Source organism: Cydia amplana, chromosome 18 (genome assembly GCF_948474715.1).
Source record: "Cydia amplana chromosome 18, ilCydAmpl1.1, whole genome shotgun sequence".
Classification (NCBI taxonomy): Eukaryota; Metazoa; Arthropoda; class Insecta; order Lepidoptera; family Tortricidae; genus Cydia; species Cydia amplana.
The window spans coordinates 13,825,004-13,850,137 of record NC_086086.1 but is presented as its reverse complement, the minus strand read 5'-3'; the positions used below and the strand labels follow the sequence as shown (position 1 = coordinate 13,850,137).

Sequence of the window (25,134 nt, the reverse complement as noted above, 5' to 3'; positions counted from 1 at the left end):
ATTTTTTATGCTTAATCTGTCAGCTCCCACGGCTCATATATGAGCCAGAACGCTTATGGTGACGTCATATCGTGGGATTCGACAGGTAAGTCCACTATTGACATCATATCCCGAGAGTTTTGTTTATCTGGTATAATCCAAACCCAAGTTAAGAGGGTTCAAAAAACGACGAAGCGCTTCGAGAAAAGGTAGGTAGTGCCCTTGCGCTTCGCTTTGCTCGTCTTGGCGGGGGCACTACCGTGCCCCCAGATTTTTAAATATGTATATAGACATTTTTTATTACCTACGTATAATTTTTTTATTGGTATTACCAGTACTTCACTCCTATTTTTCTCAAAAGTATTAATTTAATCTATACTGTGCAATCAGTGCAGTTCTCCAGATGAACTGTCATCCGCGGTATTTCCAGACCGATACGACCTACAAACCTTCAAAAAAATTACTTACGCCCATCTTAAAGGCCGGCAGCACACTTGTAACCCTGGTGTTGCAGGGTGTCCATGGATGACGCTAGTTGCTTACCATTAAGCGAGCCTTATGCTTGCTTGCCAGCTTTGCCACAGAACTAAAATAACTGTTAGATAGTTTACTATGTTTTTTCTGTTGCTCGAATTCCTCCCAAAAACAACGAATCAGATTCACGCAATTCGGCGACCGCCTTTAGAATGCAACCAGGGACCCGTTTCTCAAAAGCTTGTAACTTGTAATACAAGCGAATGTCACTTTTTGACAGCTTTTGTTAGAAAGGGACTTCCACTTGTATCACAAGTTACAAGCTTTTGAGAAACGGGCCCCAGGAATTCATGTCATGTCACAGAATAAATAATAAGACAGAAGACTCACTCTCTAACAAAACGCGTCTGTTACGATCAGCACATACATGGCCGCTAGGTGGCGACAGCGCCACGCGCGGCTTATGGCTTTCCCCAAAATTGGGGCCGAACGGATGTACTTTTAGCTACCTGTAGCAAAGCGACGAAATCGCGGAGTGAGACACGCCTGGTCATGTCACAAGTTATCACAAAAAACAACGAACTTACAATCAGCCCATTATTTTCACTTGTCACTTAACCTACACAGCGTCACTTCCGCCACTCACTAAAGTGTCAAATTTCACGTATAATGAGTATCTTCTTAAAGTCCCAGGATCATTCGGGCTCAGTGTACATAAATGAGAACTTATCGTGGCTAGTCGGTGGGATCACTTTAGCCTCAATCAAGCATTGCACCACCCACGTAGTTGAAACTAGTGGGATATTGTCCTGATTCGCTTTGTTCTGTACTTCGTGAGGACAGTCCCATTCGGTGACTAAAGCCAGGGCACCAGACATGTTCAAGTCTTCTTCGTTAACGACGCGTGTGGTCGCCCCGACTAGGGTGCACACGCGCTCCCAGAATTTGACGAATGTGTCCTGATCGCCGCAGAGGAGTATGACTTTGTCTTTGAAGAACTGGGTGTTGCGTCGGCCTGATGATGGTACCTGAAATCAAAAGGAAATAAGTGTTTAGTAAGTACATTTTATGTAAAACTAGCGACCCGCCCCGGCTTCGGACGGGTTAACAAATTATACATAAACCTTCCTCTTGAATCACTCTATCTATTAAAAAAAGCGGCCAAGTGCGAGTCGGACCCGCCCATGAAGGGTTCCGTATTTAGGCGATTTATGACGTATAAAAAAAAACTACTTACTAGATCTCGTTCAAACCAATTTTCGGTGGAAGTTTACATGGTAATGTACATCATATATTTTTTTTAGTTTTATCATTCTCTTATTTTAGAAGTTACAGGGGGGGGGACACACATTTTACCACTTTGGAAGTGTCTCTCGCGCAAACTATTCAGTTTAGAAAAAAATGATATTAGAAACCTCAATATCATTTTTGAAGACCTATCCATAGATACCACACACGTATGGGTTTGATGAAAAAAATTTTTTTGAGTTTCAGTTCGAAGTATGGGGAACCCCAAAAATTTATTGTTTTTTTTCTATTTTTGTGTGAAAATCTTAATGCGGTTTACAGAATACATCTACTTACCAAGTTTCAACAGTATAGTTCTTATAGTTTCGGAGAAAAGTGGCTGTGACATACGGACGGACAGACAGACGGACAGACGGACAGACGGACAGACAGACAGACAGACATGACGAATCTATAAGGGTTCCGTTTTTTGCCATTTGGCTACGGAACCCTAAAAAACCGCATCAAAATGCGTTGCGTAGTTTTAATGATCTAAGCATACATAGAGACAGACAGCGGGAAGCGACTCTGTATTATACTATGTAGTAACAAGTCACTTTTTAGGGTTCCGTACCCAAAGGGTAAAAACGGGACCCTATTACTAAGACTCCGCTGTCCGTCCGTCCGTCCGTCCGTCTGTCACCAGGCTGTATCTCACGAACCGTGATAGCTAGACAGTTGAAATTTTCACAGATGATGTATTTCTGTTGCCGCTATAACAACAAATACTAAAAACAGAATAAAATTAAGATTTAAGTGGGGCTCCCATACAACAAACGTGATTTTTGACCGAAGTTAAGCAACGTCGGGCGGGGTCAGTACTTGGATGGGTGACCGTTTTTTTTTTGTTTTTTTTTTTGCTTGTTTTGCTCTATTTTTTGTTGATGGTGCGGAACCCTCCGTGCGCGAGTCCGACTCGCACTTGGCCAGTTTTTTAAACAGTAATTATTTTGTAACAGTAACTTATGCACCTTCTCAATGATCCTCGCTTCGCTCGTCGACGCATATAATAATGACTAACATACTTAAATAGTCCTTCTGTATTTAATGTGTACGTATCTAAAAATGGTAACACACTACCACACCGCACCGCGACCTTTGTGCGTCGCACCCATAAGTGAGAGCGAGAAAGAGACATCTTTTACGCCTATAAGAATCTCTCTCGCTTCGCTCGACGTCGTATCTAAGTGACTTTATAAAGTAACTAACCTAACGTCACAATTTTCCTCGCTTCGCTCGTTGTCGTAAGTAATAGCGACTTTATGATACCATAACACCATTTAAGTTGGAGGGATTTGTAACCTAACATTTCTCCTCGCTTCGCTCGTTGAATGTGTATGTGTATACTTACAATCTTCCTCGCTTCGCTCGTCGTAAGTTTGTAGCTTTCTAGTAGAGCCCGAAGGCTTATCCTATTGTCTATTGTTCAGTAAAACCGCACGTGCTACTTACCTGCAAAAAAGGGTCCTAATTATTCTATTTGGCACCTGAGCGCGGGCTAGTCCAACGCTCAAAAAACCAGTGTAGGTGCGCTCTCCGATAACGCGCCTTTGTTACGCATCTCGATGACACATTTTAGACTGGTTCTGTAGCGTTCGACTCGCCGGCACTCAGTAACCGAAGTACCGATTTTTTATGCAGGTGGTTGTGGCACGTGGCACGAGCGGTTTTACTTAACAATAGACAATAGGATTAGCCTTCGGGCTCTATTAGAAAGCTACAAACTATACCTTGTCCTATGATAATATTATTACATTACAACATTCAACTAGGAGGGCTACGCTAAAGAGCACTTAAAAAGTGTCACTTTACACGGGAATTTCTATAGAATTTGACCCATTTAAGACTTACCCAGTTAACGAACGCCTGCTTGGTAATGGACCAGCCGGCCGGCAGCGCGTACGCATCAGTGTCCACCAGCGTGTTGTTGGTGCAGCACAGGATGACCCACTGGTGGGTCACGGACCGGATATCCGCCGCCAGCGACTGGATGTACTTGGCCGTGTGCCGGGGCAAGATCAGTGAAGTAAAGCTAACCTAACATCACAATTTTCCTCGCTTCGCTCGGTGTCGTACCTAATAGCGACTTTATGATACTATAACACCATTTAAGTTGGAGGGATTTGTGACCTAACCTAACATTTCCTCGCTTCGCTCGTTGAATGTATATCTGTATTAATTCTTACAATCTTCCTCGCTTCGCTCGTTGTCGTACCTTATGTCCTATGATACTATTACATTACAATATTCAACTTGGAGGGCTACGCCCAAGAGCACTGAAAAAGTGTCACTTTACACGGGAATTTCTATAGAATTTGACCCATTTAAGACTTACCCAGTTAACGAACGCCTGCTTGGTAATGGACCAGCCGGCCGGCAGCGCGTACGCATCAGTGTCCACCAGCGTGTTGTTGGTGCAGCACAGGATGACCCACTGGTGGGTCACGGACCGGATATCCGCCGCCAGCGACTGGATGTACTTGGCCGTGTGCAGGGGCAAGATCAGTGAAGTAAAGCTAACCTAACATCACAATTTTCCTCGCTTCGCTCGGTGTCGTACCTAATAGCGACTTTATGATACTATAACACCATTTAAGTTGGAGGGATTTGTGACCTAACCTAACATTTCCTCGCTTCGCTCGTTGAATGTATATCTGTATTAATTCTTACAATCTTCCTCGCTTCGCTCGTTGTCGTACCTTATGTCCTATGATACTATTACATTACAATATTCAACTTGGAGGGCTACGCCCAAGAGCACTGAAAAAGTGTCACTTTACACGGGAATTTCTATAGAATTTGACCCATTTAAGACTTACCCAGTTAACGAACGCCTGCTTGGTAATGGACCAGCCGGCCGGCAGCGCGTACGCATCAGTGTCCACCAGCGTGTTGTTGGTGCAGCACAGGATGACCCACTGGTGGGTCACGGACCGGATATCCGCCGCCAGCGACTGGATGTACTTGGCCGTGAGGCAGGGGCGGGGGGCGATCAGTTTTGTGACGCTGTATTTTGCTTTTGGCACGTCGTCGAAGTGACTGGAAAAGAGATTTTTCTCAAAAATGGACGGCAAAGTCGACGTTGCCGGTTAAAAAATAGGTCGCGAACTGCGTAGTTTATGGTCATTCAAAAAATTAAAAAGTTAAAAACATTGCAGTCTCGATTTCGGGACTGCAATGTCGCATACAAATTCCATTATTTAACGAATTCCAAACTTTTTAAAACTTTAAATGACCATATCAAATGAAGGCATAGGTCCATTAAACAGCCAAACAGATGATCAGCATTTATTATTATAAAGCCTGTAACAGACTATCGCATCGCACCGCGACCTTGGAGCGTCGCACTCATAAGTGAGAGCGAGAAACAGATATCTCTTTCTCGCTCTCACTTATGGGTGCGACGCTCCAAAGTCGCGGTGCGGTGCGATAGTCTGTTACAGGCTTAATGTTGGTACCGCGATTATTTAGGTGTCTCAAATAGGTTGGCGTATTTTCAGCAGAAAAATACACTTCTTTTTTTTTTAAGGCGGCAAGCAAATCTTTTTAATGGTTTTACTTGTTTATGTAAAAATTAGAACGTTGCTTACGTAAAATATTTCTATTTCTTGCACCATTTTTGAGAAAAGCACTATACATGACTCGGTTGGAAGGCTACTTGCTGGCTTCGGATTCAATTAAACGGACTCCCAAGGTCGTCCGTTTAAAATGAATCCTCAGCCAGCAAGTAGCTACTTCCGAACCTCGACAATAATGTACTATTACTATTGGCTACGTGCGAAGTACATGGTGGGGGTAAGTAAAGCGATCGCAGCGCATGCGGTGGTAAAAATTGGAACTAAAAAGGAAAGAGTCTTTAACATTTCATACAAGTTCGAAGGCTCGAACTGGAACTTTAGTTTACGATTACTTCTGAGATATTCATTTAAATTGTATGCTGTAATGGACCATGACAACATCATATTTCAACTATTTTAAACAAAACCTTAATAAGTTATATACCTAAACCTTCCTTAAGAATCACTCTATTGAATTATGAAAATCGTGTGAAAATCCGTTCAGTAGTTTTTGAGTTTTGGAGTAGTTTTATAAGATGTAGTAAATTGACGTTTTCCCCTGAAGTTGCGGATGCTAGGTTGCGTGACAGTCGTGCACGTAGCGAATAAGTATAACGATTTTTAATTGACACTTTGACACTAGTTTTTACGCGACTACCATCTGACCTTCCAACCCAGAGTGGAAACTAGGTCTTATTGGGACTAGTCCGGTTTCCTCACGATGTTTTCCTTCGCCGAAACAAACACATACTAAACGCATGATATTTCGTACATAAGTTTCGAAAAACTCTGGTACGAGCCGGGGTTTGAGCCCGCGACCTCCGGATTGCAAGTCGCACGCTCTTAAAGGGGCCCATTGATTAACAGTCCGCCGGACGGTATCGGCCTGTCAGTTAGAACAAAAAGTTGACAGCTCCGAACAACTGACAGGAATCAGTGGGCCACTTTACCGCTAGGCCACCAGCGCTTCGCCGTTATGTCGCCAAATATAAACGGTCAGGCGTGGCTCACTCCGCGATTTTGTCGCTTTGCTACAGGTAGCTAAAAGTACATCCGTTCCACACCAATTTTGGTGGCTAGCCATAAGCCGCGCGTGGCGCTGTCGCCACCTAGCGGCCATATCTGTGCTGATCGTAACAGACGCGTTTTGTTAGATAGTGAGTCTTCTGTACCTAGTACTACTAGTGGCTCTGTGAGCTGTAGACCTCGCGAGTATAGCTTATTGGGACCGTGCACGATGACAGCGCCACACAGCGGTTTGATCAATCAACAATACAAAGATTTTATTTCATAAAAAAAAAATACGAAGTTTAAGTGAAAAAAAAAAACAAAGTTATGTCTTACTGGGGATAGAACCCAGACTTTCTGTGTGCAAACAAAAAAAGCGATTGTTTACAAAACGCGCCATGATAGTTCTTAGCTAAGCTGACGAAATTCGGCTACTCATTCTCGAGTACAAACTAAATATCTAAATACCGCCTGAACCAGCAATATAATTTTTCTGCATTTTTTGCCATTTACTATGTAAATATGTCTCAAAAAGAAAATACTCTTATGATATCGATACGACTATTTGTTTAAGCGCGAGGTATCACAACTCCTCCATTTTTGAAAATTTCCAAAAACGGGATCCACAAAAAAATTTTATTTACTCATAGAATCTGGTCACAAAATTTCACAAGAATCGGTTGAGAATTGTGACCTGTAGAGGAGAACATCCGGACATACAAAAGCAAAATGCCCGAGTCAAAACGTAGACCTTCGCTGTTGTGTATCTGTGATCATGTATGCTATGCCATCTGTGGACTTGTAGCTATCTATGGAAGTTTTAATAAAGAGTCACTCTTACAATATAAAAGTGTATTATTTAAATAAAACATGGCGCAGTCTGTAAAAGTAGAAAATATATAGTAAAGACGTGCAAAAAGTTCTATATGTCGTTAAAGATGGAGCATTCCATCAAGCTGCCACCAAACTTAGATTTGCGAGCTGCAAACCATTCATTTTTGCATTTAAATAAAACATTCGCTACGCTTCGGTCAATTATTTATTCTGTGACAGGGTCATTGACCTCACCTGTAAACAATGCCACCGCCAGCCTCTAGCTGTTCTTTGAGACGTTCCTTGTTAAAGGGCCGGTCGGAAAACTCCAGGTCCTCGCAATCGGTGCCCGCGGTCGTCTCGCCATCTTCTTCTGACGAGTAATGCCGCGTGTCTTGGCACTGCAAGAAAATAGTACATTATTGTCGAGGTTCGGAAGTAGCTACTTGCAGGCTGAGGATTCGTTTTAAACGGACGACCTTGGGAGTCCGTTTAATTGAATCCGAAGCCAGCAAGTAGCCTTCCAGCCGAGTCATATATAGTGCTTTTCTCAAATATGGTGCAAGAAATAGAAATATTTTACAGAAGCAACGTTCTCATTTTCACAGAAAAAAGTAAAACTATTAAAAAGATTTGCTTACCGCCTTTAAAAAAAAAGTGTATTTTTCAACTGAAAATACGCCAACGTATTTGAGACACCTAAATAGTCGCGGTACCAACATTATAATAATAAGTGCTGATCATCTGTTTGGCTGTTTAATGGACCTATGCCTTCATTTGATATGGCCATTTAAAATTTTAAAAAGTTTGGAACTCGTTAAATAATGGAATTTGTATGCAACATTGCAATCCCGAAATCGAGACTACAATGTTTTTAACTTTTTAATTTTTTGAATGACCATAAACTACGCACTTCGCGACCTATTTTTTAACCGGCAACCTCGACTTTGTCGTCCATTTTTGAGAAAAGAAATATTATGCTATAGGGGCTATTCATAAATTACGTCATTTCAAATGGGGGTTTGGGGGGTCTACACATCGGATGATGGTAGCATGACGTAGGAAGAAACGGGGTCATTCGAAGCATGATTTTTGGATGATTTTAGGGGGGGGAGGGGTCAAAAATATTTGTCGTAGATGACGTAATTTATGAACAGCCCCATAGTCTGTCAAGCTGGATATGTCTGTACCAATGTAAAGCAAACAAAAGTATTGTATCCCTAGGAAACGAACAAAAAGCAGCAATGTACATCGAACAACGATGAAAAGTAAACAAAACAGTTCCACAGATAAGATATAAAAAGAAAAATAAAATAAGATATAATATAAATGACACGCGATTTTCGAACAATTCAACCGTAGTGTTGCTAGCCCGCGATTTTTCAAACTTGCCGCCTTTTTCTACTGACAAGATTTGCTTGACCAAGTATAAAGTACATATATTCATTTAAGCCTAAAAAACTTGTATGTCATATAAGAATAGATGTTGAATGTTGAACAAATAGATCAAAAACTAGTTTTGTATGAAAAACTTAAATTCGCTGTATTGTTTTAACTATGATAAAGCTACGTAAACTAATTATAATTATAATACTATATATTTACCTTTTCACCTCAGCAGCTCGAACAAGGGTACTTTGCTACTTTATTTATTTAATCGTATGGCAAACTTATTGTAGAAATAGAAACGTACATAATTATAAGTCTACACTAAGACCATTCAGCCACTTTAAGGCTTCGTCGCTCAGGGTAATCAGGTCATCGGGCGGGCCGGCGGCATAGCGCGTTATGGGGCAGTCTTGGATTATATGCTGGATGGTTTGGGCCTCCGCACCGCAGCCGCAGGCCGGGGAGTCCACCCACCCACAGCGGTGTTTGTAATAGGCGCATCGACCGTGGCCAGTACGAAGTCTGTTCAGTTTGCACCAGTCTCTTCTAGGGAGGTCTGATCCCATTATTCTGGAGCCAGGCGTAATTTCGTTTCCTAGCTTTCCTGCCATTAACAAGCCCCAAGATTTCGTCCATTCGTGTTTAATATTAAAATCGGAACCGACCAGAGGGCCTACCGCGAACCACGTTCGACGTGTTGCCTCCCTGTCACACTTACGTACGAATTTACAAATGCGACAGAGAGACAACACGTCGAACGTGGTTCGCGGTAGGCCCTCAGGTGTTTGGCGATGCTACACGAAGGATTTCTGGATTTGAGGCGTTGTTTGGTTGGCTCTAAAAACTCCTCGAAACATGGTAGGTTAGGATTGTTTTGGATCTTGGACGCTTCCCGGAGCAAGGCGTCCTTCCTCCTGAGATCCGGCGGGGCAATCCGTGACAGCACAGGGAGCCAGTGGCAAGGAGTAGACTGGAGCGTCCCGGATATGACTCGCATGGCTTTGTTCAGCTCGACATCAACTTTAGAGGTGTGGGCACTGCCTAGCCACGCCGCTGCACAGTACTCTCCTGTAGAAAACACCAGAGATAGCGCTGATGTTCGCAACACTTCGGCACTTGCTCCCCAAGAGGTGCCGCTTAGTTTTAGCACGATGTTGTTGCGACTCTGGAGTTTGCGTGCTGTGTTGGAGAGGTGCTGGTTGAAGGTAATGGAACGGTCGAGGGTGACACCGAGATACTTGGGAGAGAAATTGTGTCTTACTAGCGATCCATTCAGGGACACCTTTAGTTCACGCTTGGCTAATAGGTTGTGCAGATGGAAGCAGCAGACCTCTGTTTTGCTTGAGCTTGGAGTTAGTCGCCAAGTTCTGAAGTATTCAGCCAACCGTGCCAAGTCACTGGATAGTGTAAGTTCCAGGTTGTTGATGATGAAATGAGCAAAATCGCATTTTGCTCACTGAGTGAGGTAAAATGAGCAAAATACGATTTTTCTCACTGTTTTTAAGTAGCAAAGTACCCTTGTTCGAGCTGCTGAGGTGAAAACTTAATTGTTGGTATATCTTAAGAAAACATGAGTGAATAGAGGTAAGTGATGAAGAAGGAATACATTTTTCGGGTTCTCTAATATGTTCTCACTGTTGAGGTGAAAAGTTTTGTGAACTACACGAGATCAAAGTTATTTACATCTTGTGCGCTTTTGAGTCCCTTACTACGCTCAAGATTCTAAATTAGATTCACTCGCTACGCTCGTGAATCTAGTATAGAATCTTTCGCTTGCATGGGGCTCAAAATAAGCACTCGAAGAAATATCAAACTTTGATCTCTTGTTGTACAAATAACTATATCCTATTGTAGGTAGGTAGGTACAAACTTTCAGACCCCGTAAACAACATGCCAATCGCTAACACTACTTAGCGAACGAAACGCAACTGTCGCACTAATATGGAAGAGTGATAGACAGACACAAAGCGACTCGATGGCGAAGCGCAAGCGATTGTCACCTTGGCTAAGCCGCCAGAGCAATTTAGCTAGTCGTTTTCAAAATGAGAGCGTAACTACGTTTGTATGGATAACCGAGCTTGGTGAGGACTCTAAATCTGTTGGTTTTGACACAATTCCGTGATCATTAACATTATGTGGTACAGCGTGGGTATAGCTGTACCTTATACAGCCGACGTCAAAGATATGTTTACACTTTTTCACACCACCTATTCGGAAAAGAGCTTTTTAGGGTTCCGTACCCAAAGGGTAAAAACGGGATCCTATTACTAAGACTCCGCTGTCCGTCCGTCCGTCTGTCACCAGGCTGTATCTCACGAACCGTGATAGCTAGACAGTTGAAATTTTCACAGATGATGCATTTCTGTTGCCACTATAACAACAAATACTAAAAACAGAATAAAATAAAGATTTAAGTGGGGCTCCCATACAACAAACGTGATTTTTGACCGAAGTTAAGCAACGTCGGGCGGGGTCAGTACTTGGATGGGTGACCGTTTTTTTTGCTTGTTTTGCTCTATTTTTTGTTGATGGTGCGGAACCCTCCGTGCGCGAGTCTGACTCGCCTTGGCCGGTTTTTCTTCTCTGCTAGGCTAGGAGGGATCAAAGTGGCACGTTTGCTCCCTGCTAGGAGGGATCAAAGTAACACTTTTCTGTTCTAGCACACTATTTTTTTTTTTGTCATTATTTTTTTAGCTTAAATAATCTGTTTAAGCATCAGATTGTGTCAACACTGAGATTATTTTATTTTGTGTGAAATGTGATGTGAAAAGCAGTATGTGTCACACGGTATCAAAATTATTTCGTCTTGGGCGTTAATACTTGAATCCCTCATTACGCTCAGGATTCAATGTACGCCCTTGACGGAAATATATCATTCTGATCCCTTGTAACACAAACTACTATTGCACCTTACTCCATTGTAATAAGGCGAAAAATGTAAACATATTTTTGACGACCGGTCTGGCCTAGTGGGTAGTGACCCTGCCTGTGAAGCCGCGATCCTGGGTTCGAATCCCAGTAAGGGCATTTATTTGTGTGATGAGCACAGATATTTGTTCCTGAGTCATGGTTGTTTTCTATGTATTTAAGTATTTGTATATTATATATATCATTTATAATACAACACAAGCTTTCTTGAGCTTACCGTGGGGCTTAGTCAATTTGTGTAATAATGTCCTATAATATTTATTTATTTATTTATTATTTATTTATTTATTTTTGACGTCGACTGTACATGATAGTTTTGCTATATGTTACCTTGTCAGACTTAAGTTTCTTCGGTGGTTCAGTGCAAGTCAGCAAGAAATGTAGCCCCGCAAACAGTTTACTGTCCGGTCCTGGGATTGGGCCCAGAGTGGACACTGTGTCTTCGTCGTTCTCAAACTTGGTCAGTTTGGAGTTCTTCTTGCCGACGTTCTGTTTCGCCGCGCCTTTTAGTTGCAGAGGACCCGCTGTGGACAAAGAAAAGGTTAAAATGGGAAATTACCTTAGGTGACACAGCTCAGGTAAGCAGGAAAGCACATCAAATATTATATGTTGGTAATTAATAATAATCAATCAGATTTATATAATATGTTTTCCCATTTCTTTTAATAACTTTATTTTCTTTTCCTTTTGTAAGAATTTGATATGTTTTCTGAAAGAGCTACGATTTTGTATGATTCCATGTACATATGTATATTTTCTAAATCAAATTTCTATTACACCTTATGTGTATAATTGCATGAATTCTATAGTAATTTAAATTGTATTTTTTCCCTTATTTTCTCGTAATGCATGTTAATTATAAGATGTAATTATTTTTGAAAAGATGTGTCCCGCCGAGTTTGTTGCCGGTCCCATATTGGGATACCCTCCTCCAATTGAGGGGGGATTTAAATCTTCTCGGGGCAGAGGTGTAGGGTTGGAGCCGGTCTAACTAGCTTTATTTGACGTTCATAAGCGCATTGTAATTATGCCTACTTGAATAAACTATCTTTTATCTTATCTTATCTTATCTTACCTACTTTTATTAAATTTCACTTTTGTACCTACTCATTTCTATGTTATTTTCTTTGTTAGTGTAATAATTATTTTGTTTTTTTTTTTTTTCCTTTTCTTCTGTTATGATGATTGTGTGTAAATTTATATTGTGTGTCATTGCAGCTGTCAAATAAATGATAAAAAAAATGACTGTCATTTCTATTCTCGAAAATTAGAACTATTTTGAGCACCCTTAATTTTCATTTTTATGGTCGTAGACCAGGGATGTTGCGGATGCCGATTTTTCGACATCCGCGGATGCGGATGCGGATGCGGATGTCAGGATAGTACCATAAAAAACGTCAAATATTACATTTTAGTAATTTTTATTTCGAAAAACCGGCCAAGTGCGAGTCAGAGTCGCGTTCCAAGGGTTCCGTAAATTAAGTTCCACTCACGCTTGACTGCTCATTTCTAATAGGTTTTTTTGGTTAATGACTAAATTACAGTCTAGCACTTACGCCGATGCTAAGACGTTCTTGTACCGACCTGTTCCACATCCGCATCCGCATTAAATCCGCATCGATTTTATGCGGATGCGGATGTTGAAAATAATGCGGAAGTTCCGCGGTTGCGGATGCGGATATTCGCAACATCCCTGAGACAGACATACAAAATCATTCTGTATTTTACCTTTGACGCCGTCAAACAGCACACACTCACGACGCAGCACGGCGTCGCGCACCGCCGCGGCGTGGCGTGCGTGCCGCGTGGCGTCACCCTCGGGTTCTATCTATCTATTGCCTACTTGAATAAACTATCTTCTATCTTATCTTATCTTATTTTACCTTTGACGCCGTCTATTTTGCGCGGCGTCCTCTGAACCTCCGGCTCCACGCCAGCAACCTCCTCTAGTCTGACGGGCGGCGCTGAATTACTGCTTTCGCTCATTTCACTTCTTAAGCTGTCTTAGGAGAAGTACCTATATGCCTAGTTTGTCTTGTAGTAGACTGCATCACTACATAGTATAAAACAAAGTCGCGTCCCGCTGTCTGTCCCTATGTATGCTTAGATCTTTAAAACTACGCAACGGATTTTGATGCGGTTTTTTTTAATAGATAGAGTGATTCAAGAGGAAGGTTTATGTATAATTTGTTAACACGTGCGAAGCGGGGGCGGGTCGCTAGTGATTAATAATATTCAATAACAGTATTTTACCTTTGACGCCGTCTATTTTGCGCAGCGTCCGCTGAACCTCCGGCTCCACGCCAGCAACCTCCTCTAGTCTGACGGGCGGCGCTGAATTACTGCTTTCGCTCATTTCACTTCTTAAGCTGTCTTAGGAGAAGTATATGCCTAGTTTGTCTTGTAGTAGACTACCACAGCATGGTTAATTATTCATACAACATTATTTTACCTTTGACGCCGTCTATTTTGCGCGGCGTCCGCTGAACCTCCGGCTCGACGCCAGCAACCTCCTCTAGTCTGACGGGCGGCGCTGAATTACTGCTTTCGCTCATTTCGCTGCTTTCGCTCGCTAAGCGTTTCCGACTGACAGGGGTGCTTTTCGTTTTAACTCCTGCGAAATAGGAGTGAACAGATTAAGTATGGATGGTTCTTAGTGAAACTATACAATAAAATTTAGCGAACTCTTCAACGATGACAAACAGTTTGGTGCTACCGACCCTGAGTATTGAGTACTAACTCAAACATGACGTCATGAAAATAAAGCGATACATGTTATCAATTACCAACTTTATTACACTATTTGAAGCACAATAAAGCTTAATTAAATAAATAAAGTATTAAATTGTCGATTACCATTATTAAAAAGTGGAAATATCTTGATTACATTAGAAGTTTAAAAATTGTTTTGAAGTATACATGAAAACGTGTTGTCTGCTTCATCTTCCTCGCGTTGTCCCGGTATTTTGCCACGGCTCATGGGAGCCTGGGGTCCGCTTGGCAACTAATCCCAGTAATTGGTGTGGGCACTAGTTTTTACGAAAGCGACTGCCATCTGACCTTCCAACCCAGAGGGTAAACTAGGCCCGTATTGGGATTAGTCCGGTTTCCTCACGATGTTTTCCTTCACCGAAAAGCGACTGGTAAATATCAAATGATATTTCGTACATAAGTTCCGAAAAACTCATTGGTACGAGCCGGGGTTAGAACCCGTGACCTCCGGATTGCAAGTCGCACGCTCTTACTGCTAGGCCACCAGTGCTTGCTTATCAACTAGATTATGTGCGGAAAGAGAAAAGTCGTGCAATGTAATCCCATACATTCTAAGAATAAGAATAAGAATATTTATTTAACAGAAAGCCTTATTAACAATTAACAATGTCCTGTGGCCCCACACTAGGCTATGCCTGTCACGTGGTAGCCGAATTCGTTATTCGTAAGCTAAAGGTTTAGTAAGATCTAATCTAATAGGTAAAGAAATTAAGTAGTTCAGTTTTGATATTAAATCTACATATGAGCACTGTAAATACAAAGGTTTGTGTGTGTGTGTGTGTGTGTGTGTGTGTGTGTGTGTGTGTGTGTGTGTGTGTGTGTGTGTGTGCGCGCGCGCGCACGCATTAAATCATAGCAAGCAAATGTAGCCCTACGAGGGAATTTATTCTCTTGGGATCAGATACCAACCGAGGTCACTATCCACTACAATTACCTTACAACTTTCAAAATTTCTCCACATTCGTCATAGCTCCAGGATAGCAGAAGAGCCTGAATTTGCATTTTGGCTTGACTAAACCGACAATCTTTTATATTACAGCTTTTGAGTAATTTGTTGTATATGTGCGGAAACAGAAATGCCTTAAACCGTTTAGCAAAAGCAGATTTAACGCTCAGTTTCGGGACTTGGAATATTCTTTTCGGTAACATATTTGTCAGATTGGATGACTGACTAGTATCTCTGTGCATGAGCATGGCAACACGTAAAATGAATAATTTTCTCATTGACAAGACTTGAGCTTCACTACAGAGAGCATGTGTAGGATATCGTCGGGGTCTACGTAAGGAAACCTTCTACGACTCTTGTCTTTCCGCACAGACTCTATAATCACCTGACGTAGATGCCTTAGGGCTTTTCGGTGACGTGACGCGTTTCTTCGCACTGGAGTTGCCTTTATCCCGCGACCTTGCACTTCTAGGACCCTGGAAATAAGAAAAAACTTTATTTTATAACCAGTACACATATAGAAGAAATAAAATAATATGCGTAAGCAAAAACATTGCGACCGAAATTTTACAATCGAAAATAGTGCAGACGGAAATAGTGCAGACGACAGTTGTGACAGTTCATTGCACAGTTATGTAACATGTTAAGTTTAACTGAATGATATTATCGAGGTCCAATAGGGATGTTGACACATGTTGAATTTTATAACAAAATCTAGTAAAATAGATAGCAAACGAGCAATTTATCACAATAATGTGGATATTAAAATAAAATATTGATAAATTACAAAAATACAGGACCTGAAAGTTTCAACATTTAAGTTTTTTTTAACTTCCAGAAACGATAAAAGTAAGGTCGATTCCTTATATTTCACCAAAAAAAATATTGTACAGCAACTATATACATAAACGCAATATTTCACCGACAAAAACGCAATTTTCTTGTTTTGTCCATACTACAACGTGGGCGATGACGTCACGGCCTCTGGCCGTTTTGTATAGGGCGTTTCGCGAGTGAAGTGCGACTGTCGGACTTTGACTACAATTTCTGACTTTTGTGTTACTTTAATGCAATGGGTCCCATATAGACATTTGATCCTAAAAACAAACCCGATCGATTGATACCATAAAAAAAATTTGTCATGTAACCTATTCTATAGTTCGTTTTTTTTTTAGCATTAGAAAGAAGATAAGCGATCTTGACATGTCTTCTAATTGAAAAACGCTTTTTAAATATCAGTAACTATTACTTATGAAAGCAGAAGAATATAAATGATTGTATTAGATTCATAATTGTTACATATTTGCCATTATTTATTTTTAAAACGTGTTTTTCAATAAAAAGACACATCAAGATTGTTTACCTTATTTCTAATGCTAAAAAAACGAACTATAGAGTGATGTCGCCAGCGCAGCGTAGCTGACGAGGTGGTCGAGCGAGGCCGAGAGGACTCCTTCAGCCATTTCACCTGATCTTCTGTTAAATACAGCTCCAGAAATACTGCAGACAGTTGTGACAGTTCATTGCAGTCATGTAACATGTTAAGTATACCTGTATGATATTATCGAGGTCCAATTCTCGAGTGATGTCGCCAGCGCAGCTAACGAGGTGGGCGAGCGAGGCCGAGACAACTCCTTCAGCGATCTCGCCTGGTCTTCTGTTAAATACAGCTCCAGAAATACTGCAGACATTTGTGACAGTTCATTGCACAGTTATGTAACATGTTAAGTATACCTGTATGATATTATCGAGGTCCAATTCTCGAGTGATGTCGCCAGCGCAGCTAACGAGGTGGGCGAGCGAGGCCGAGACGAGTCCTTCAGCGATCTCGCCTGGTCTTCTGTTAAATACAGCTCCGGAAATAGTGCCGACGACAGTTGTGACAGTTCATTGCACAGTTATGTAACATGTTAAGTTTAACTGAATGATATTATCGAGGTCCAATTCTAGAGTGATGTCGCCAGCGCAGCGTAGCTGACGAGGTGGGCGAGCGAGGCCGAGAGGACTCCTTCAGCCATTTCACCTGATCTTCTGTTAAATACAGCTCCAGAAATACTGCAGACAGTTGTGACAGTTCATTGCACAGTTATGTAACATGTTAAGTTTAACTGAATGATATTATCGAGGTCCAGTTCTCGAGTGATGTCGCCAGCGCAGCTAACGAGGTGGGCGAGCGAGGCCGAGAGGACTCCTACAGCGATCTCGCCTGATCTTCCGTTAAATATAGCTCCAGAAATACTGCAGACCTTTGTGACAGTTCATTGCACAGTCATGTAACATGTTAAGTATACCTGTATGATATTATCGAGGTCCAATTCTCGATGGTGTCGGCGCCGAGGCGTCGCTGGCGAGGTGGGCGAGCGAGGCCGAGAGGACTCCTTCAGCGATCTCGCCTGATCTTCCGTTAAATATAGCTCCAGAAATACTGCAGACCTTTGTGACAGTTCATTGCACAGTCATGTAACATGTTAAGTATACCTGTATGATATTATCGAGGTCCAATTCTCGATGGTGTCGGCGCCGAGGCGTAGCTGGCGAGGTGGGCGAGCGAGGCCGAGAGGACTCCTTCAGGGATCTCGCCTGGTCTTCTGTTAAATATAGCTCACTGGCGGTCACCATTACCACTGTGTCGCTGGAAATAAGATAAGATAGACACATATTGAAAATATTATTGGCAAGAGTACAAGTATTTTTAGTCTTTTGACTGACTTGTATTTTATTGAATAACAGCTTAATCTACTTATGTATGTACAGTACAGTCACCTGCAATAATATGTTATACAACGAAGGTCGCAAAAATATCTGATACAATCTTATTTGTAGAGTCATAAGAGCGTGTCACATATTTTTGCGGCCTTCGAAGAGTAACATATTATTGCAGGTGACTGTACAGTCACCGCACGGGAATGTTAAGCCATTTAGGGTTCTAGCTAAATTGGACATTCCATAGCGCAAGTATCGAACAACCAATTTAGCTAGGACCCTAAATGGCGCAACAATCGCGGAGCATGATGGTACATGACTTTACAATGAAATCAATGAAATGATGTGAAAGAACTCGACTTGTTTTTACGAGGCTCAGGGCTTCACAAAAACTTGAGTCTTTTAAGTCTTTTAAGGGCATCTCAAAAAGACTTGAGCTTCCGAATAAAAACTCCGTCAATAATTTTATAGCATTTTGAATTTAATATTTGTAAATAAATTAAGAAAGGTCTGGTTCTCTACAAAAGACTATGTAATACCTATGATACAAGGCCTCAGGAGGTTAAGATTTTCAATGGAAATTTTCCATTTCTCTAATAACAGTTCTAATAGTTGATGATTGAAAAAAACTGAACAAGCGCGAGTCGGACTCGCCCACCGAGGGTTCTGTACTTTTTAGTCTAGCTATCATACAGCCTGGGTACAAACAGACGGACGGGTCTTAGTAACAGGGTCCCGTTTTTAGGGTTCCGTAGCCAAATGGCAAAAAACGGAACCCTTATAGATTCGTCATGTCTGTCTGTCTGTCTGTCCGTCTGTCCGTCCGTATGTCACAGTCACTTTTCTCCGAAACTATAAGAACTATACTGTTGAAACTTGGTAAGTAGATGTATTCTGTGAACCGCATTAAGATTTTCACACAAAAATAAAAAATAAACAATAAATTTTTGGGGTTCCCCATACTTAGAACTGAAACTCATAATTTTTTTTTTCATCAAACTCATACGTGTGGGGTATCTATGGATAGGTCTTCAAAAATGATATTGAGGTTTCTAATATCATTTTTTTCTAAACTGAATAGTTTGCGCGAGAGACACTTCCAAAGTGGTAAACTGTGTCCCCCCCCCCCCCCTGTAACTTCTAAAATAACAGAATGATAAAACTAAAAAAAAATATATGATGTACATTACCATGTAAACTTCCACCGAAAATTGGTTTGAACGAGATCTAGTAAGTAGTTTTTTTTAATACGTCATAAATCGCCTAAATACGGAACCCTTCATGGGCGAGTCCGACTCGCACTTGGCCGCTTTTACTCTTTGGGTAACTCTAAAAAGCACAATATTAAAGAAAAATCTTGCTTACCCATCAGTCGTGCATCTATATGTGACAGTGCCACTATCATTTTCATCAACTCCAAGCACCAAACCCGGTTCATAGTTCTGCTCTTCATCAACCATAGCATACACCGACTGACCAAGCAACGGCAGTGTCTTTGTATCCCCAAATATTATGAAATCATCCAACAAAACCTTCGACTGCCCATCATCAAACTTGATCAAGTACTTATTAGGCTCCGTTATCTCTAGAACTTTCCCTGAATAGTACCGCTTATCCACCCATTTAGCTAGAACCGCAGTGTCGGGAGCATAACCGGGGTACTCCGTCTTAACTAAAGACTTTTCAACCGGCGTAGCAGGCCTAGGAGATGTAGGTCTGCGTTTCTGTTTCAGCTTCGACACGGACTTCGGAGTTGCGACTAGCGATGATAGCGGTTTCTCAGATTTAGGTGACAAAATCTTTTCGGTATCCCCATTCGTTGGCACCATTTCTGGAGAATTCATCCCGTGCATATATTCAGGCTCTTCCGCTTGGGTCGGTAAGATATTCCTCTTAGTTTTGCTTGAAAGATTCCTTCGTCCTCTAACTCTGGTTTTCTTTAGAGAGCTCTTTGGTGTCGCCTTATCAGTTTTGCAGGATTCCTCCGGACTTAGATTCCCATTGCTTAATGAATCGCTAGAGGGGGTAGTTTGGACGCCAACTGAGATTTTATCGTCACACGAACGGTAGCCCTCGAAAGCCTCTTTAGCGTGAGTGAAAACGTCATGTACTTTCTTCATTACCGCATCGAAACCTTTAACTGAGCTTATAGGGTTTACAACTGATTTTCTTGGTGGTTGTGGAACTACGAATGCCCCATCGCTGGTTCTATTACTAGAACTTGAAGTAGAACTAACTGTTGATGCGAAAGATGTTCTGTTTATAGGTAGATTAATCATTCCAGTGCTAGTAACGCTTGAGGGCGAAGTACTGACTGATACATCTCCTAAATAGGGGTCGATTGTAAAGCGTTTCGAAAATCTTTGGTACTCGCGACACATATCCAAGCCCAGGTCATTATCCGTTTTAACGACATACAGTGATAGGAATTCGCCGTCTTCATTATAATTTACTAGGACATCGAATATAGGTTGCGGCTGCGTTTCAGACAACGTATCCGTTCTGCCATGCCCGTTTTGCAGCGGCGAGATAGTCGAAGGAGTTGTGTTATTACTAACTCGGAAAGACTCATTTTTACCACGCTTCAAATTATTAGTTAGCTTCATCATATCAGGAGTGCTGTCGCTATCATCTGTTCTTTTCCCCGAAGACAATTCTGTTGGCGTTGAAGAATTTCCGTTGGATAATTTAGAGATTAGCTTTGAAGTAACAGTGGCTATATGAGTCGGTAAATGATCAGGACTGGGTAAAGATTCTACACTATCCGTGCTCTCTTGATCAGTCGTTTTGCCTTTATTGAATTCCAGTCTCTTGGGTTGAGAAAGATTACTTTGATCGGAGTAGGTATAACCTTCACTTCGAGTTTCATTGATTTTCCCCGGGCTTATGATTTCTTCTCTATCCTTAACTAATACTGGATCACTACTGTAGTTATTAGTAATAGTTTTAGACAATGCATCGTCATCGTTAGTCGGTGATAGTACTAGGTGGAAATTTTGGGAATCATTCATTTCAGATCCGCTTTCTTCCGCAATAGTTTCAGGAACTTTGGATAGTTCTTTACTTGGATCAATGCTTGGACGCTCTACTTTAACGTCTATTTTCAATTTCTTCGGGGTCTTTCTTTCTTTAGTAATATCGACACTGGCTGGGCGGCTTTTGGGTGTTCTAGGTGTTTTAGGTATTGTAATATCAGCGCTGTTGCTCCTAAGTCTAGGGCTGGATCGAAGAGGAGTTTGAACTCTGGACGGTAGGATGTCTTTCTTGGCTGCGCTGATGATTTCCGATACTTCTTCGTCGAGGTTCTGTGTGTTGACAGTAAATTCGGTATTATCATCGAGTTTCTGTATTTTTGCGGTGCTGTCGTCTGCTTCCTCTGTGAGTTTCCTCTTGGATTGCAATGTTGGTTTGTCATCTGAAATAGGAATAAATTTCGCCTGATTAATTCTAACTAAGCATATCTTTTTTTTTGTTAGCCTGATTTAGTGTCCGATCTTATGTTTAAGTATTGTTTTTTTAGAATTTAAACTGTTTAAGTGATTAATCCCATTTTAGGATCCACAGTTAACTGTTTTTTTTTTTTGTTATTTTGGAATACCTGGTTTGTATGGTTGTCGTCAGATATATCAGAGCGGCCAAATTGCTTAAAAATATCAGAACATGCATTCTGACGCTTCCACAATAGAGGCACGATATTGGAGCACATTGGCTTCTCTAATATATATTTTATTGTGACTAGTACAGTCAAAGTCTAAAATACCGGTACGGGTAAGGGCCAAAAACATCACCTTAAATAGTGTGTAAGCAACAAGATCGTGTAAGCATATTTTAAGGGCATTATCCGTGCAGATATATTAGACGAGCATACCTAAATCTTACGCTGTGAATTCGCAAGTTGCTCCTGTGTATGAGTGTGACAGCGCGTATCGCCATGTCCCGCTCGCACACTGGGGCTGCGTGCGAATTCGCATCCAATGCGATGACCGCCTTACCTTTCCCTTCAAGTAGTTCGTCTTTGCTATCGTCAAGTAGAATGGCTGACGTCTGAAAATGTATAAAATTAATGTTACACCCAGTGTTCATACCAGATGAAAATATGAGCCGTCAACCGCAAGTCATGCAAAACGGTCTGACGAAATGTAAAAACTAGGGAACAAATCAAATTATTTTTATATCTACACACTAACCTAATTTACAATATTTAGATTATAAACTGAAATAGATATCATACACTATTTAAAAAAAATGTGACCAAATCCTCCGGTGGCCGAGGCGGTGGCCGAGGCGGTGGCCGAGGCGGTAATCGAACCCGCGTCTTCAGCTTTTTACGCGGCTAACATCCTGATCATATACTGCCCTCCTAAGCTGAACGCTGTCTCAATGACAAATGATTTTTAAAATGGAACTATCGACTATAAAAACTCAAGTATAAGTTAGCAATGAATTTTCTGTTACCAGTAGTTTGACACTGGGTTATGTATGTATGTATGTATATACTTTATTGCACATAGAAATAAAAACACGAGAAACATAGTTACAGAGTAAATTAAATACAACAAAGGCGAACTTATCCCTGTATGGGATCTCTTCCAGTTAACCTTTGAGGAAACGAATAAAACAAAACAGAAGTAACGATGAATGACAAACAAAACAATAGTGTACAATCACTAAAGTTAATGAAATGCAAGTTTTGAATACACATTGTTACAAATAATATACATAAACATAAATAGAAATACTTAAATAAATAAAAATAAAGCGTACATATATAAATAAAACCTAAATCAGTTATCAGTTAGGAATGGTGCAAGTGGGCCTTAGTAGGGCAGACTAGACCATCCGGCAGTGGATTTGGTCACATTTTCTTTAGTGTATGATATTGATATCTATTTTGGTTTATGAAATGTAAAAAGTTAAAATTGAATAATAACATACTTCATCCTTCTCCAAGACTGCGTCTTCCTCCGGCTCGTACACAGGGCTCTCTGGGAACAGCGGCTGTGACGTGTTGCCGTTCGTCTTCACTCCATCTCCGGAGGACAGGCTTTGGGGTTCTGAAGAAAATAATAATTGAATTATGAATTGGGTTCGTAATCTGCAACTGACCAATTTTTTAAGGGTCAAGGGTCTTTTATGTGGACATGACAAAAGTTGGATACATTTATCTACAATTTTTAAGAAGTAGAACATGTCTAAAACAACATGTTTTAACATGTCTGAAAAAGTTAGGCATATAAGCCTATAAATTGGCTAATATTGTGATGTCCACAGAAAACATGCTTAACCTTAACTTACTAAAAAAGTTTTTGACCATCACACGTGTCTTGGTAGGGCGCTCCACGGGTTAAAGTTTGCGGTATTTGCTTGAAGTTGTTTAGTGACAACAAGTTGGTTGAAAGTAGGGCTGCCATCTCTAAATTTGCCGAACCGAATAAATACTTAAAAAACCTTTATCATATTTCTTCCCCAGTAGGGGTCGGAAAATAATATTATTAACTAAACAATTAAATTCAATAAGGTGTTTCCTCACATAAAAAGTGTCCGGGTTTTTCCTGGACATTTTTTGAAAACCTCCCCGAGACCCTGGATGGCCTTCAAACTAGGACAAATCTGGGGAAACCCAGACGATGGCAGCCCTAGTTGAAAGGCCATTCATTATTTGGGTACCTAACTGTCAATATTATGTTGTCTAATGATCATAAAAAAAATTCTTGTTTACCATACTTACAATACATAATACCATTGTATAGTTTATACTTTAAGAAACAGGTACCAACAGAGCTGTGGAAGATACTTGTTATTTTTCAATTTAAAGCGAACCTCTAATATGAATCTAGTATGAAAAAAGCTTCCAGACCAATCGTTACATAATTAAAGGCTCTAATTTACATAAAAAACCTGTCTAGAGTTCAAACCCAAGGACCTCACAAAAAATATAACTTGTAGGAACTTGTCAGGAGAAATTAAAATATTTTAGGTTAGATTGCTTAAATCTTAAATTTAAAAATTTTCAGGTCATATTTATCAAAATGAATAGATAATTTGCTCTTGAACTAAAAGATAAATGCATAAAACTTGTAATGAGTTAATAAAAGGTTTGTTTAATAAACAATAAAAGATTAGATACGAATGCACTTGTAACCTACGTTAGCTAACAATATTGATGTTTGGGTTATAACCCGACCAAGTAGTAAGGACTAAATGACAGAGAAAAATTGGGCGAGGCAATACTAAAAACAAATGTATTTCTTTAAAATTTAGATGTCTAAATACTAAATGTCTCAATTTGCTATATTTTTCAAAGAATACTTAAGTAAAACAAAAGACAACTAAAGAGAGCGCATTGAAAATCATGCCATGTCATAATTACATGAGCGACTTCTGGATTTTAGCGGTTAATATGCTTGAACGTCAAGTCTAATTGAGATTTTAAAATGAATTTTAGTTGAAAATACATTACTTACCCGTCTCCTGAGGGTCGGATTCCATGGCTGGTAGCTCTCTTAACACGATAAGAGTTTGGTGTTATGATATAACTATGTATTCAAGTCAGAAATGACGAGATTCTACACTCAAAACATCTGTCACTTCTTAACACTAGGCATTTTTGCAATTAAGCAATTAAACGGAGAAAGTTTTTGTGACCGAGGGCTGGTGTTAATACATAACAATCAATATTTCACAAAGAATATTTAAAAGGGCAAATATGTTATGAAGAAATACACGTGAAGCGAAAACACCGACGAAAGAAAGTCAAACAGTCGGCCGCTCTGCAGCCCCGACCCGCTTGCTTGTTGAAATTTAATGTTGCCAGGTTCTTTTAAAATATTCTTCCATAAAATGTTGCAGCTCTGTTTCAAAAAAATACTTCAATGTTATTTTCGTATTTTGCATATGAATTGGGTTTTTTTCTTTTCAACCCTTCATTTTTAAATTAAATTAATAGAAAACTAGGAGTAGCCAGTAGTTTTATAAGACCACTGTAGATGGCATTGTAAACTGAGCATTTTTAGCAAAGAATTATAATACTGGACGAGTACTCAAATATATATTTTTTATATAAATAAATAAGAGCGTTTGAGTCTTATATGGTGTGGCCATATTTGTACCAGCCACACGTTTATAACAGAAGTGCTCATTTAGATTTGTAATATCTGGGAGACCGAGCTTTGCTCGGAAAACATATAAAATCTCAGAAATTGGCGTTTTCCCAGAGATAAGACCTAGCTAGATCGATTTTTCTCCCCCAAAAACCCCCATATACCAAATTTCATCGAA

At 40.6% G+C, this 25,134-nt stretch overlaps 1 protein-coding gene across 1 annotated transcript; it reads right to left on the bottom strand.

The window, feature by feature from the left end:
* Nucleotides 1-1,032: 1,032 nt before the first annotated feature.
* On the bottom strand, nucleotides 1,033-24,666 carry LOC134656349 (TP53-binding protein 1-like). The gene is made up of 11 exons (XM_063511867.1): nucleotides 24,321-24,666; nucleotides 22,792-22,910; nucleotides 21,849-21,900; nucleotides 19,222-21,271; nucleotides 17,632-17,785; nucleotides 15,539-15,629; nucleotides 13,888-14,049; nucleotides 11,766-11,959; nucleotides 7,374-7,519; nucleotides 4,560-4,779; nucleotides 1,033-1,481 (listed from the first exon to the last, which is right to left on the bottom strand). Exons 1-11 carry the CDS (start codon nucleotides 24,343-24,345, stop codon nucleotides 1,149-1,151), a joined length of 3,546 nt encoding a protein of 1,181 aa, XP_063367937.1. The 5' UTR covers nucleotides 24,346-24,666; the 3' UTR covers nucleotides 1,033-1,148.
* Nucleotides 24,667-25,134: the final 468 nt, after the last annotated feature.

Bases quoted from the DNA above. Each gene is read 5' to 3' on its own strand.
- LOC134656349 (XM_063511867.1), bottom strand. From the start codon at position 24,345: ATGGAATCCGACCCTCAGGAGACGG. The intron at 15,630-17,631 runs GTATACTTAACA...TCTTATTTCCAG, and splicing joins ACCTCGATAATATCATACAG to GGTCCTAGAAGTGCAAGGTC. The intron at 14,050-15,538 runs GTGATTATAGAG...CCTATTTCGCAG, and splicing joins CCCTAAGGCATCTACGTCAG to GAGTTAAAACGAAAAGCACC.